General features: G+C 40.4%; 3 protein-coding genes across 4 annotated transcripts in view; all 3 read right to left on the reverse strand.

The window, feature by feature from the left end:
* Positions 1–1227: 1227 nt before the first annotated feature.
* LOC311027994 (E3 ubiquitin-protein ligase TRIM13-like) lies at positions 1228–3255 on the reverse strand. Its single transcript, XM_084032240.1, has 3 exons — positions 3150–3255; positions 2638–3011; positions 1228–2544 (listed from the first exon to the last, which is right to left on the reverse strand). Exons 2-3 carry the CDS (start codon positions 2958–2960, stop codon positions 2469–2471), a joined length of 399 nt encoding a protein of 132 aa, XP_083888366.1. The 5' UTR covers positions 2961–3011; positions 3150–3255; the 3' UTR covers positions 1228–2468.
* A 272-nt stretch (positions 3256–3527) lies between these two features.
* ube2j2 (ubiquitin-conjugating enzyme E2, J2) lies at positions 3528–9637 on the reverse strand. The gene is made up of 7 exons (XM_084020615.1): positions 9462–9637; positions 8229–8359; positions 6213–6253; positions 5919–6021; positions 5654–5792; positions 5482–5562; positions 3528–5391 (listed from the first exon to the last, which is right to left on the reverse strand). Exons 2-7 carry the CDS (start codon positions 8357–8359, stop codon positions 5101–5103), a joined length of 786 nt encoding a protein of 261 aa, XP_083876741.1. The 5' UTR covers positions 9462–9637; the 3' UTR covers positions 3528–5100.
* Positions 9638–9931: 294 nt separating this feature from the next.
* The window catches only part of LOC311020521 (arf-GAP with coiled-coil, ANK repeat and PH domain-containing protein 3-like), a 54764-nt gene continuing 48875 nt past the window's right edge, over positions 9932–15820 (reverse strand). For both annotated transcript variants that reach the window (XM_084020591.1, XM_084020590.1), the window contains exons 24-26: positions 15529–15590; positions 12340–12389; positions 9932–11634 (exon numbers count right to left, since the gene is read on the reverse strand). In XM_084020591.1, the coding sequence (XP_083876717.1) occupies positions 11566–11634; positions 12340–12389; positions 15529–15590 (181 nt within the window). In that variant the 3' untranslated portion in view covers positions 9932–11565. The remainder of the gene's footprint in view (positions 11635–12339; positions 12390–15528; positions 15591–15820) is intronic.

Here is a 15820-nt window from a genome sequence, read left to right on the forward strand (position 1 = left end):
CTTTTTTATTATTATTTTTTTTCCTCCCATGACACTTGGGAACTGCTCGCTAGGAAGTTGTAACAAACTACCCACACTGCTGTACAATGACTGATGGAAAATAAGATGATGCAATCTGTTTGCTAATGCTACTTCAGCAGTTGTGTCTCTTACAATAAGTCAGTCAAAGGTCTGACTACTTAAGATCCACATCGTATTCCCCCGAGAAAATGTGCAAAAGCATCCACTTTGGCTTCGGTCTTATCTGTAAAAGTGAAATCCATTGTTTTCCTCCCTGTGGATTTCAACACAAGACGAGAGTCGCACTGTTAGTCCCTTCTGAATACAGCAGATTTGTCTTTTTTTGTTTTTTTCCCTGCCGCCATCTTTGAGTTGAAGGTGACTCGGGAGGGTTTCTGTGGGTTATGAAAAGGAAAGCTTTTTAGTAAATCCTTCCCTGTTGTGTTTGCATCAGTTTTGTGTTGTAATGTTTGAATATTTAACCGTATTTCATCTTAACATAGTATAGTTAAGAGGCTATTTGGTAGAACTAATTCAGGGAAAAAAAAGGTTTCAGCTCAAATAATCCACTGTCACTGTTTTCAATAAAAAAAAACATAAATTCACGAGTTGTTGTCATTATTCCTCGCCTTCTGTTCCAACATTAAACTATGAATAATTTATTTTCTCACTTGTGTTTGCACAGTGGCTGGTGTAAACACTAATAATAAAACTTAAGGTGATTCTGGCCTTTTTCTGGGTGCATTACAACAAGTTGCATATTTTGTCCGAGTAGGAAACAAACCCTTTGAAACATGAGTGAACACAATGTCAGAGGGTTTTTTATGAAATACTATACTGTGACTGCTTTACGACAAACTACACTGTTTTTTGTGATATTTTTCATGATATATAGGCTACTGTACCATGACATTTAATAATTATGCTGAATGATTTTTGACATGTATATTTTAATAAAGACTATATGACGATAGTATGAATTTTCATGACATACTATACTATGATTTTTCATGACATACTATACTGTGATGGTTTTATGATAAATTATACTATGACTTTAATGATGACTATACCATCACTTTTATAGTATTTTACTATGCTCTCTCACTAAAGTCACTCACTATCACTGGAAATGTTATAATTGAAAAGATCCACTAACAACCTTCTCCAGCTCATATTTTGTTGTCCAGGGGAAAAAATGGATTTTGATATAAAACTACACAGAAATTACCACTTCACATATACATTTAATTTATAATACATCATTTGAGAACATGTACAATACATACAACCAACCCCAGAAAAATAAAATAAAACACTACATATTAAAGTCAGCGTTTGGCAAACAATTGGAATTGATTGAATATTGATTTGTTGACATTTCGCAGAAACTTTTTTTTACAATAAATGAACAGATCAAAACTTGACTTCCAGGCAGTCCATTTAAAATAAATAAATAAAAACACCTTTGAAAACACTTCACAGAAAGGTGTCCAGGTCCTTCATTCCAAACAAGACACAAGCAGTGACCAAGATCTCAGTCTGTCAACAGTTCGGTACAGTCAGAAAGATATTCACAGAATATGGTCTTCCCGGTTCAATAATGACAAAACGTTGCTAAATCACAAACGATGTCGTAACGTAAACGAGCTACAGCCTGATTTTTCTTTTCTTTCAAAATGAGTCCTCCATCAAGCTGGAGCAATCACCTCGGTTTCTATGAGAAGCCAACTGTTGGACGCAAAAATGACATTTTATCCAGAAAAATATTCTAATTATTATGCTTTGTAGTTTCACCAGACTAACAACAGATTTTTTAGTATAATGTTCTTTTGCATAATTTTCAGTATTTGTTGTTAGGAAATTATTCAATAACCTTCATCATTATGCAGTGTGGTGCCACCGAACTTACGTATCACATAAATGGTATCCTCTTGGTCATTACCCCAACAGTAATTTAGAGGAAATTAGCAGCATCATTTTTGGTTGTTTATTTTTTATTCCCCCCAAATAACTGTTGTCTTACAACATGAGACCATTTATGTGTTGGGCAAGTTCGGGGACAGTGCACTACATAATTATTAAGTTATTAAATATCATAAATAGACATTTATTAATTATTAAATTAAATAACGTTTAAATTTGTAATTAAATATGTAATTCAATTTGTAATTCAATTTGTAATTCAATTTGTAATTCAATTTGTAATTACATTTACTAATTATACAAAAGCACACTGCTGCATTATAACCAGGAGGAAACTACACACTGCAAATGACATTGTTGAATATTATTCCCAATTAAATGTCATACCTGCGTTTCACGCTGGTTTTGGTGAAAATCAGATTCTAGCACGTTTCGCTTCCGAGTTATTGAACCGAATGTAAAACCGTGGACCAGAGAGCTGCTCGGAGGCGCGCGCGGTGTACGCGCCGGCGCGCTCATCGCGTCCGTCGCCTTCGAGGTCCTCAGCAGGAGTCCAGCCGGCGTCCCCGCGGCGGCACACAGCTGAACAGTCTTTGCAGCGTGGACTTGAGACCCGGGCTGAAGAGGGGGACACACAGATTTGTTTAGATGCAGCCACAAATTCCAAAAACGACCTCTTATGAGAATAAAAACTGCAGGATTTACACTCACTGTGTTGGCTTGATGATTCGGGTCTCTATTTTGTTAAATTCCTGCAGTGATTGTTGCTCCGGCCCCAGCTGGTCCTCCCCAATCTGGTCCCATATCTCCGTGTTGACCCACAGGGCTCCGGGTATAGACAGGCTGGCTTCGGTGCAGGTAATCCAGCGGCACACCGGGCAGGGGACGGAGCGGATGACCCCACTCAGCCGGGACAGCTTCTCCAGGCATTTGGCGCAGAAGGTGTGGTTGCAGTGGAGGGTCCGCGGGACCCGGTCGCTGCGCGTGTACTGGTAGCAGCACACGATGCACTCGAGGTCTTCGTTCACCAGCATGATGTCCGACCGAGAGGAGGATGTGAAGCAGGTTAGAAGGGTGTAAACTACCTGCAGCACATGACAAAAAGAAATACGTTAAAACAATCAAATAAAACTCCACATCAAACATTCAATAGAACTTTCCCTGATAATAAATGGTCCAGGATAAAATGCATTATAATACAAAGATTTAAGAACAATACTTACTTTCAGGATTGATCAGCTCGATGCTTTAGTGCTACAGAAGGCAGCTGCTGTCTGTTGGACTGACTGGTGTGTGGAGCGACAGCTGGCTCGAGTTATAAGAGCTAGGTGCATGTCAACATTTCCAAGGAATTGGCCTGAGGTAAGCAAGGCGCTTCTGTGGAATTCCACGCTTCAATCAACCTTAATCTACCCGTATCACCCACGGTTCATTTGATCAACTGATCAGAATCTCAGCGCCAACCTCAATTACGTTGGGACATTTTTATTGTTAGAAAATAAAACTTTGACCTCGTTAAACAACCTCAAGTGTTTGTGGACGTTATCAAAAGCACCATTTGTCACAAAGGCAGATTCAAATGAAGGTTTTCTAAAAGGCCCTGCCAAGCAGGGTGATTTATTTGCATTTACTATGAAAACATACAATGTCACACGATTAACTGAAGCATGGAAAGTTGGGCATTTGCTGTATAATCACACAAACGCAATCCCAGTTTTTTTTTCTTCTTTTTTTTTTAAAATGGTGCCAAGAAAAGAGCAATAGAAAGGCAAATTTTCTGCTTCCAGACCATTTTTCTGTTGAACATTATACACAATAGAACCATCTTTACTAAATGCAATGCACAGTAATTTATCAGCAATTATGTGAGCCATGGCCATGGCCTGTCTGTGTGTGTATTTGTCTGCTACCAGCAAACATACGCATTTCTTTACAACCATGACAGACAAGGCAAGGCCGTTTTCTATAAATAAGAGAACAAAAACACAAAGAAAAAATTATCCAAAAAAAAGAAAATAATATACAGAAACAAAATGTTGGTTCTCTTCACGTGACTCTTTACTTGGACCTATATAGAGTGGTGCTATACTGGTCAGCTAAGCCAATTTAAAAAAAGATACAGGTCTCTATTTAGTTCTGTGCAGACACTGGGTTTACTGCCGGGCTCATGGGTTGACAAGAGAGAACGTCTGGATTCAGTCAGTAGCTCTTTCACAGATTGACGTCATGCCAAGTTTTAGGCTTCAATACATCAGGGTATAAATCTTTCCGTCACCCTTGTCTGTTGGTCATCATCGAGCACGAGGCGGTTCCTATGAGGTTCCTTTTGGGCTTAAAATATGCAGACATATTCTCGGCACATGTAACACCTCAAAGATTATAGGCATGTCGATACTTGACGGGGGTAGTGAGGGATTATGGGTTAGGTGTGTAAAATTCATCTGTGTCTGCACGAGGAAGGATTGTTCCATGAAGATCTGTTCCAGAGAAAGCCATGACCAGCTAAACTCCAAATAACCCTTCTATTGAACATTGTTCAAGAATACCACAAATGTGGTCTTTGTGGCACTCCTTTTTCTGGAAGTTCTTGTTTGGAAAAACTTGGCATCGCGACAACATCACCTCATGCTCTGAGGAATCTGTGTGATCTGATGAATGACTAGGTAACACTGCAGAGGGGAACGCTTCCTGTAGAAGTGATGTGCACCTGCTTTGTGAATGACCTATTTAAAATTTTATCAGTGATGGTCAATGCAGGGGAACTGTGCATTTTAGCATCGTTCCGGTGTTGAGCGCTGCTTCCTGCACAGCGAAGATGTCCTCAGTTCTACACTCTTCCACAACCCATGAGCCACGTTGATTCCAACTGCTGACATAAACCACTGAAGCACAGAGTGGATCACAAGCATTTTAATAAGCCCCTCCAATTCCCCGGTCCTACTGCCACTCCCATCCACTTCCCCACCTCCTCCGCCTCCTCTCAATCCTTCCTGGGTGGGTCGGCTTGAGTTTTTGTCTTCCAAAGTCCATGGTGGTGGTGGTGGTTGTGGTGGTCGTGGAGGGCTTTAACCCAGGACTGAACATCCCTCCCCCACGTAGTGTGTTTGTAGAATGTGGAGTCCACTAGCTGGCTCGCCTGCAGGGGAGAGCATCGGCCTACGATACCAGCTCCTCTCACTCCTGGGCTATGCTCCTCAGCACGTACTTGACTGTGTAGGCGAACGCTGCAAAGCCTACAATCACAAACAGGTTGGCAAGAGCCCCACCTAGAAGTCCATGGTTGCGATTGGCCTGCTGCAGGCCAGGAGCGGGGTTAGGACCCCCGAGGGGGACTGGACCTCCGTTGAGGGCCGGGAGGCCGTAGTGGGCGTGCTGAGGGTCACCATCAGGCACAACATCAGGTAAGGGGAGGGGCTGAGTGCGGGCGCTTAACTCCTCCTGGGCCTTTTGTTTCTGCTTCATCTCCTGGTGGACGGAACGGAAGAAATGGGAGAATATTAGGCAAAGAAAAAGAAAGAGCATAGAAAACGAGTTAGAGATCACCCCCATACGTACGTCGACTACATCAGGAAACAGGTCACAGAACACTTTATCTTTGAGGTTGAAGGCCAGGCTTTGGGCTGACAGCTGTCTTTTCTGAAAAATAAATGAACAAATAAAATATTTGAGACATCACAGGCGAGTTATAGCTATGTGCTCCATTGTTTGGTGATTTGTTTGAGCTCACTGTGTAGTCGGAGGTCTCAATGCTGCCAAGGGTGGGGCCTTTCTCCACCATGAAGCTGAGCAGACCTGTGAGGATGGTGGAGACGGACCACGCAGGGTTCCACGTGTCTGGATGGAAGTCTGTGATGGACAAACATAACCTGTGGAGGTAACGGGTAAAGTTACAATAAAATAGTAAACCGGCAAACAAGTTCTAAAACAATGACTTGGGTCATTTTTAAACCCCAAATTCTTATTCAAGACATCAATAATACATATGTTCTTACCTTGTATTACACTTAAATCTCCCATTTGGTGTTATCATATAGATGCTTGGTGGTTTGAAAGGAAATTCTCGAGGAAATATGAGTTTTCCGTGATAATATCCCCCTAAGAAAAACAGATAATATGACATCACAAAACAAAAACCGGTGCAAAGCTGAGACAGAAAATGTTATTCATATCCTCAGATATTGCATCCTTCAATCTGCAGATATAGGCCGGAATCAACGTGTCAAAATATGCCGATTAACAGAAGCTACATGACAAGTTTGCGTTGCGTTAATTGTGAGTAGGTTTACCTTCATATGGAGTTTTCTCAGGACCTCTGACTACATAGTGCCTGGAGAAGATAGGACAGATTCCTGTTAGTGACCATTTTCAAACATTTAACAAGAATAACATTATATAACCATAACATTCAAAATAAAAAATGTTCCGTCTCTAGCAATGACCTAGAATTAAACGTATGCTGCACCCCTCAAAAGAACAGATTTGGTGCACAGTTAAATAATAGACAATTACAAAGAAGTATTGAGCCTAAAGAATAGGCTCAATCGGCCCTATCAGACTATAATTAACTACGTGTGTATTATATTAAATGTAAGTGTTGCTGAGATGTATTCTTTATGGCATGTACCATAATATTTATTATCTGAGCTGCAACCTCTACGTTGTAAAACAGACTTGGGAGCAAATAAAAAATAAATAAGACTTAAAAAAAAAAAAAAGCAGGTCTTCTGTATGCAAAAATGCCCGTAATCTGAATCTCTTGAGCCGTATGTTGTAGTGCGACATAATGGAGTAGTGATCTCACAGTCCTACAGACTTTATGCATTATCGTGAGTTGCATTGCTACTAATAGTTGTATGTATGCTGTGGGGGATTATAAGCCTTGAATTGTGTTTGTTCATGCTATTTGTTCCAAGTCCGTTTTCCACGGCCAGCGTTGCAGCTGAAAGACTAAGGCAAAAATTGTTCATGCAACATTTCCCAAAGAGAATGACTAAAGATCTACTGTGCTCTAGATAGGGCAGTACATTTGTTTTTGTTTTTTTGGCAGATTCCCCCCCTGCATAAATGAGAATAAACTGTGTTTGTGTGTATTATGCACTCATAGCATGACTAACAAAAACCTGTTTGGCAAGTTAAGCAAGATGATCTAATATAATGAATAAAAACATGAAAGCTGTGGTTTTCCCTGGAAGAGAAAAATCTTCAACTGTTGGCTGTTCATCACCTGACTTAATATTTTACTTTTGCTTATCTTTATTACATCTTAATGATTTTACCATTAATGCACATCTAGATCTAGTTGATTTTTTAATGTAAAATATGTAAGAATTTTCTCAGTTAACATTTATGACCCAAGTGTGTGGTGGTGTATGTAGCCCTCTGCTTGTATTTTATCTTTTCTTATTATTTTGCTGTGTTTGAGACATTTCTGGGCATCAGCAACAAGTCTTTTGGGTCCCACGTGGGGGTGTAACCCCCCAGCCAATAACAGCATGCAGGTTATGCAGCCCGTTCAGGTCATCAAATGTCACGCCTCTCGGGGTTTGGAACCGAGGGACATGCATTACATCTATGGGCCCACTTTAGCTCAGTCAGATACAAAGAACCCCTATTTGATGGATGAGAACAGGTTGTGACATTGTTGTGTGTTTATGCACATGCTTCAGCGTTCCCCTTCTCCTCTGCTGTGTGCTACAGCGCTACTATTGTCCACACTGAGTCTCACATGCAGCGGACAGTATGAAGACTTCCCTGGGTGGGTAGGGGGAAAAAAAAACCTGTGGTAACGTGTATTATGATTGACAGGAGCCTTAAGCTGTAAAATATCCAGTATAATACCAAAAATAAACCCGTTAGATAAAAGTCAAAAGAAAAGTGTTATTGTGAAAATTGTTTTGTGACCCCTCAGGTTTATCTTGGGACCCCTTGGGAAGCCATTGTTCCAAACCACTGTTAAAACTTAATATCCCACAAACGATGTTAAGATGCTGATGACCATAGCTTTTGCTCCTCTTACAACCAAAAAATGAATAAATAAAAAGTGATGTTTGATGCATTGCAAATGTTCTTTTGGTTAACTTGCATGTTGGTTTTTTATAAGAAGTTATCCTGTTATTTATCATTAAAAAAAATATGCATATAATATTTATACAGATGATTCACTCTGGACCAAAATAGTCACAGTGACTTAGTGACAACAAGCGATTGTTTGCACTGTGCTGATAAGATAAGTCCGAGATGCAACATGTTGCCTTAGTGATTATGATTCCTGGATGAGGGCCTTGCCAGGATGGAGACCTTACCATTCTAGGATGTTGGAGGGGAGAGGTTCTGCACAGATGTAAGGCACAGGGTCTTTCTTTATCCTGAGGTAATCCTGTTTAAGTCGCTGAGTGGCTGTGGTTGGAGCTCTCTTATTCCCGTTGTTGTTCATCTGAGGATTTAAAGGACATGCAAAAAGGACTTACTGAAATGTATCTTGATTCGGTGTCCTGAAATGTCTTACTGATACACAGAAGCACCACTATCAGCTTGTATTCCCTTACAGATCAATCTGTAGCTTCCCTTTACTCCAGACATTTCAACTCAGAACTGTTCTGTTTTGTGTTGTTGCTCACAGAGTTTATCCCACAGACAAGTTATTATTCTTCAAACAATTGTTTAGACTGGTTGTAGAAACAGCTGGCAGTAGCAATTAAATACATGTATTATTGTCCAGTGTTTCTTTTTCTTTCAGTTGTATTTGTTGTTGAATGGTGCTATAAGTTACAAACTTGTTTACAAACTTGCCATGCCCATTTAAAGTACCTCCTATTTTACTTTACAACAAGGTGGAGATAAAGTACTACAAGTTTGAAATATGCAGAGTACTGGTATTTGGTATTATCGTCCTGCCAAATGTATGGGTTGTACACGACTTGGATATACATGTACTGTTAACTGTCCTTCCATCTCACCCCACTGCACTTAAGATATAGCTTCTGTCAGCTACTGTCTGCTGACCCAGGGTCATGTGGCTACCAGCTGACATTCAAGCTAATTGCCTGTTCATGAACTGTACCAGTGTCACTTCCTAATAAACACCAGTCGACTTAGCGTTAACGCAATTTATGTTAGCCGGGGCTAATCCGCTAACGTTATTTGGCAAGCTATGCTACTGCTAAATCTTTGGCTAACGGAACATACGTAAGCTCTGGGTTATATCGCACAATAATCAAATGTAAACAGTACAGAATGACAATATCAGACAACAGAATGGGATCATATGTCACTGCCGGTATTCATTAATCACAGCGTATCAATGCTGTCCAGCCAGGGAGGCTTACTTGTATGAAGCTAGCAGGTACAGCTGGTAGGAAGTGCCTGTGTGTACTGTTGACCACCACGGCTAGCGCTAACGTTACCTAACGTAGGCCGGAGCTATGCTTAGCTACCTAGCGTTAGCAGCGGCTAGCACGAACTGTTTTGTTACCGACGAGAGCTGAGCCCCACATCTCCCACATTTACGAACTAGAAGACGTGTGGTACAGACATACCTCTCCAGAGACTCCAGTGGAAATTGGTATTCGTGGCTGGACACGAAATAAGGTTGTTGTTTCTGTTGTCAAGCCCCAAACCGATAAGGCGAAGACACTACCGTAGCGTTAGCTTCTGCCAGCAGGAGGAAGTATGACGCTTCCGGTTTCCTTCTTCACTTGTGTGTACAGCGGTTTGAAAAATGGCATCGGGACGCATTACTGTCACCAGCCGATCTGGAAGGAAACCACCACACCTATGGAAGAGTGAGCATGGGTTGATCACGTGGCAATAAATAATGATAATTAACTTTTTTGTCTCTTCATGACAGCAGAGTTGGAACAGAAGGACATGCAGTTTTGAGGGTGGATGATGAAGGTGCAGTGATGTTGGTGATGATATAGTGATGTCATCAGTGGTGCTATGACTGGGTGGTAACTGAAGCCAGGTCGGGTGTTGAGAATAGACCAAGTGACTCAAATGTTTTTCAATTGTCATTATTTATTGCCAGATAATAAACACTCATTACTCCATGTAGCTTTGTGCGATTTCTGAAATTATATAAATATACAAAGTAAACATATTCTGTATGTAACTAGGTTGCAAATAAACCAGAAACATCAAATATCAAAAGAAATGAACGCCATTAAAACAACATCTGCATCATTAACCTTGATAGTTAATGAAGACAAAAATGACGCACATATTTAAATCTATGATTTCTGCAAAGGACCTTTTAACCATTTAATGATAGAAAAGGGTAAACACTTTCACTCTGCACACACAAAAATTAATTTTATTGAACTGTATTTATACTTAGATTAAACTATATTACAAACTGTATCACACCGAGCAATGCACTCAATCAAAAACTTGACTCATTTCAAAATTTGTAAATTTGCAATATTAAACCGTCTGTAGCCTAATCAACTACTGTTGCTAATAATATATTTATTTATTTACTTCTAACGTTACCCTGATATGTATTTGCGGCCATCTTGCTTATCGTCTTTCTTCAAAAGCAAGAATGAAAAAAGAATTTGCAAAAAACAAAATGGGGCTGTTTTATTTGAGATTTGACAAAATAAAATTATACAAAACATATGGAGCACTTCATTGATTGAAAACATCACATTTCGTTTACATAGAAACTAGCCTGCAATTAAGCTGTTTAGTGTTGTTCTGGACAACATTTTCATATGTCTAAAATCTATGTCATTTTTATTTTGGCTTGGGCCTGGAGATTATACATTTTATTATAAGTTTGAAGGATGTCAGCATTTACCACACAGAGCAATTTGACATCTTAAATACGTTTAATAGATCTGAGATATCTATTTGTCGGTAGATGTCTAGATTCAATTTGGGTTATTAGGGTTTGAAAAGTAACATTTTAGTAGATATTTTATTCTAGACGTTGTTTCAATGTCAATTTTAATGAGAAAGTGTAAATCTGGGCTTTATGTAGCTCAATAAATCTTGTTCTATATGAGAGCTAACGAGACCAGTGGGAGGCTATAACAAATATTACATTACATATACTTTTGGTAAGTGTTTTTGGGGCTTGACCCAGAAACGAGGATACAAGTCAGAGTATTCGCTACTTAATTTTGAAATTTTATTTTAATAATACATCTCCTGTGAGTTCCAACTTTATGGACCTGCACTTACATAGAGCTTTTCTAGACTTTTCATGGAAGTGCAATGCTAACCTGTCGGCGTACATCGCCCCATTAAAAAACAACATGGCAGCCTGTATCCAGAGATCTTCTGGCAGCTGCAACAACTGCTGTTAATTCAATGCCATTACAAAAAGTGCTGTCAGGTCCCTGAAATGACACCTGTGCAAAAGGAACAGTTTTAACTATAAAACATTTCGACATGACCAAGGTCTATTATCGTGACATTGTATAAACATATTTACAAGAGTAATTGAGAACAATTACAAGTGTGTTCTAAAATAGCTTTAAGTCTGCAGGATTTCGACCATTCCTGTATGCTGGCAGCAACAAAATGTCATTTCAAATGTCATGTGGCGGCCTCCCGCCTAATTCCAAGTCGCCCGAACGGTGGTCACAAGAAGTGGTGGCTCCTTGCAGTGGCTGAACCGGAAGCTTCTTCTCCTCAACTTCTCGGGCTGGAGAGACGCGAGGAGAGAAAACTCGCGAAAGACATCAACACAGGAGATGTAATCTGCAACAGGGGACACTAAAGTCACCGGGGAGGGGGTGCAATATATCCCACATTTCACCATTCATGAAGAAAGACAGAGCAAATATACCTCCGCACCAAAGAGAAAAGTCCCCAAAAAGCATGCCCTCAAGATGGAGTCAAGTTCCTCGGTCTACCATGTTCAGGTAATTTTCTATTAAGCATCTTTTGTTATATGAGAAAATGTTTTATAGAGACTTGATTGAAGGTTACCCTTCTAAATGGGAGTCGTGGTTAGTTTGCAGAACAGAAAATCAGGAACTTGCAGGAAAAGAGTGGTGAGCATCCTGTCCACGCAACTCCTCAATCATCCTGGGATCCCTCTACGTATCGAAGTTACTATTATACCTGAAGTCATGTGCTTTATTTACTAATTCACATTTCATAATATGAAATGTACTCTACTTACCCATTCTCTGTGACCTACGACCATATACATTTAATTTTTCGAACATTTTGGGAGTATAAACTACATATTTCTAAATGTACTTGAATGCTAGCTGTGTTCTAGACACAGTACTTCTACACAAAAGATTTCTGTGGACTTCTGAACGTGTCAACATCAAGACAGCGTCAACCATTTTTTGCCCCAGAGTGTGTGCACGACAGAAACCCCCAAAGCCACCAGAACAGAGAGAATCATAGTATCTAGTCCCTTTATAAGACGGCCCAGGATGCTTCACTCACTCTATCCCGAACATCCTTGGGTTTAACTCTCCTGCTGCCCGTGGCAACGCCTGTGGTGACAGAAGCAATGATATGTCAGTCAGTGTTTATTTACTCAAGTGGACGTGTGCCGTCTGCCTGAAGTGTAAAGCGAGCAAATAGACACGTCTGGCATGTGAGAACATTTTGCAGGGACGGTGTAACAATGCACATAAATGTTTTACAGGTTGGAGACACTGAATTATTCAAGTCAGTGTTGCGGCTGCAGATACTACTTGAAGCACAGAACACCCTCACCAGTAAAGTGATATTTTAGAAGTGCGTTGACATTGGCCTGGTGTACACCCTCGTTATATTTGATATCATGAAGGAAACCCCTTTTAATGCTTTGAATAAGTCAAGTGCTACCCATGAATTTGTTTTAGACCAAAAGACACACCAGATTGTAAAAAAATAAAATAGCATTCTCCCAACATTTGACAATATTTCGACATAACGACGTTGCTTCAAAACACATTTTATATTTGATCTTTTAAAGCAACATTTTCAAATATATTGCTGCCATGTTGAGAGAATGTTATGCATAAGAGATGAGACAGGAAACATGAGAGCAACAAGCAAGAAGCAGGGTTAGTTCATCAAGAGTTTCTCAGTTTTATTGTATGCATTTTTGTTGTCTTTTCCTTCCCCCCCCCTCAGTGCTTCTAAAGACAAGGAAGAAAGTATTCCAAAGATATCCAAATGTCAGTGAACAGAAAGACGCCTCAAAGGAGCGCAGAAACATAAACCAGATCAGACATTCAGGATCTGTGACTGAACGCTGAGAGGCAGGAAGTTGGCATTGAGTTAAAATACACAAGTGTACTATTTACAGCATGTTTGCTTTGAACAGCACCTTTAACCACTCCTACATCAATACACACAATGGACACGACATTTAATACTTCCGCTAGAGCGAGGGGCCTTTAACAGTTTGGTCACAGTAGCTTCACATCACCCCCTAGACTGGTTCTACTTGCAGTATATTCAACTATTGCAGAATATCACCTGCCATATCAAAATCTCTCAGGTCTGTCACATTTCTGTAACCTCTTTTCAACATGTGAATACACCAACAGTGTTTCTACCACTCTGTTACTTCACAAAGCATGGTAAGACTATGCTGTATCTACTCTGAACAGTTTCAGTTAAAAAACACCAACAAAAAAAAAAAATGGTGATATCATACAACAACGTCAGACACTTTCCCTTTAAAAAGTCTTTGGCAGAGGAAAAAAAAAAACACAACATTAAAAAAAAATAAGAGACAGGAATGAGAAAGTCACCACAGATTTGGTCTGTGGCTAAAAAGAATGGCACAGAGGTGCAAAATGTAAGAGATTTCTGACACCAGAGGGGTCATGGTGGTACATGCTTATTCCACAGGACTGCACTGCACGACGTGATCAAACCATAGGAAAATATTTTATCATGCTCAGAATGCAAACGATGTTGAACTTCCAAAATAAGAAATCCTGGCAAAGCATGCAGAGAATCCTGCAGAGCATTGACCAGTGCAGGAAGCCAGATATACAAGTCCTTTGACCCCACAAGTGTATCAACTGCTCTAAAGAAAGGTGCACCTATATCTCACCACAGATACTGCAACATGGATGAGTATTTACAACAAAATGGAGGGTGTCATGAGTCATCTTTGTTTGGGGAACCGAAGAGTTGTTTGAGGTTTTATACACCGCCTCATTTCCTGCAGCTCTGGTTTGTCTGCACGTAACCATCAATTATCAAGTTCTCCTCCTCACATAGTAAACAACGAATGACTGCAATACCACTGTAACTAGACTTTCCATTGAAAAGCTAATAAAATCTTGTTTGAATGCCAAAAATCATAGCAATATAAGGGCATTCCGACGGGAAAATGTCTTTTATGAGTGTTTATACAAGATGTAATCTAGATTCCAAGTGATGCTTTCAGGTTAAAATGACAATCATTAACGGAAACGCAGACTTAAACTGCAGCCAAGAAAGCATTGCACTGGTTCTCTGGGGAGATTAGCTTGAATGAGAAGACAGAAATAAGATAAAAAAAACAGGTAGATAGACAGTAACTCGATGACAACAAAGTCAAAACTGAATGAAAAATAAAAATAACAATAATACTGTAGATGGGAAAAGTGCACAGTTTCTTTTTTTTCCTTTACATAACGTATCATAATAGCATATTATTTAACTCTGTCTCTCAGTCTTCTTTGACACGTGCATTCATCTGAGTCATTCACTCGCATCCTCACTCACTCACATCACAAATTATCTTACAATGCAGGCAAGGGTCTCTTCTCCACAAGCCCTTCAGTATTTTTGTCACATTTTTACAATAGACTTCCGATCCGGACACATACACACACAGTTAACTACCCTGCCCGTCTCTACTGCTGCTTTTTCAGTTTCCTCTTTTCTTAATGTAATGGAACGAATACCATTTTTCACCTCATGCCACAGCACATAGTTTAAAGATTACCCATAGAACTTCTAAATACTTATATGTACATCTCCGATTAAGAAGAGATGGGTAAGTTGGAGGTCACACAGATGGTCTGGATAGATATAAAGTGTATGGGGAGGGAGGGGTTAATGCAGCGAGAGTCTTCAGAGGTGTTGGTCAACAGTAAACCCACAGCCCCACACGAGAGGGTTACACCACGTTATGATAAATTAGAAGATAACCCTGTTAGCAAAAAGCAGATGCCGTTTTACTGTGTGTGTGTCATGTAGCTAGCATAGCAGGGGCGGTGGCGAGCAATGGGCGAGCAGAAACATAGCGGTGATGCAGAAAACTGGAAGGTGGCGACTGTGTTGTCAGTTAAAAAGGTCCAGCAGGGGTCTCCCTATCACGCAGTCGCATTATCTGCAAGTGGTATGCTCCTCTCTCCACAGACACCCCACAGAAGTTGCCCATAAGCCTCGATCCATGTCAGCAATAGATTTGAGATCAGTGTCTAGGGGCAACTTCGCCTACACAATTATGTTTATATAAATAGAGAGAGAGAGAGAGAGAGAGAGAGAGAGAGAGAGAGAGAGAGAGAAAGAGAGAGAGAGAGAGAGAGATCCTGGATACAGAAGTGAACTACTAGCACTCTTCTATGGTGAGACAGATGAACTCCTGGATGCACTTCCTATACTGCTGCTCAGTGGGACTGCTGCTGTGGTATTGACCTGGTTGACCCAAGGGTGCCTCCGCCTCCCGCATCTCCTCGTTCATCCGCGCCAGACGCAACCTGGAGGAGAGAGGAAAAAAGACAGAGGTGGAGGGACAGAACAGAGAAATGGGATAGTGGCAGGTGGGAAGAGAATGGGGAGTGAACACGTTGTGATGTCACGGCAGGATGAGGCCGTGAGAATGGAAATGTGGTGAGATGGTGAGGAGCAGCGAGGCAGGAGGAAGGAAGGAAAGCAGGTGAGAGAGAGTAAAGACAAAAATGAGGAATGCAATTCAGACAATCCACCG

The sequence above is a fragment of the Eutrigla gurnardus genome, assembly GCF_963514095.1.
Source record: "Eutrigla gurnardus genome assembly, chromosome: 2".
NCBI lineage: Eukaryota > Metazoa > Chordata > Actinopteri > Perciformes > Triglidae > Eutrigla > Eutrigla gurnardus.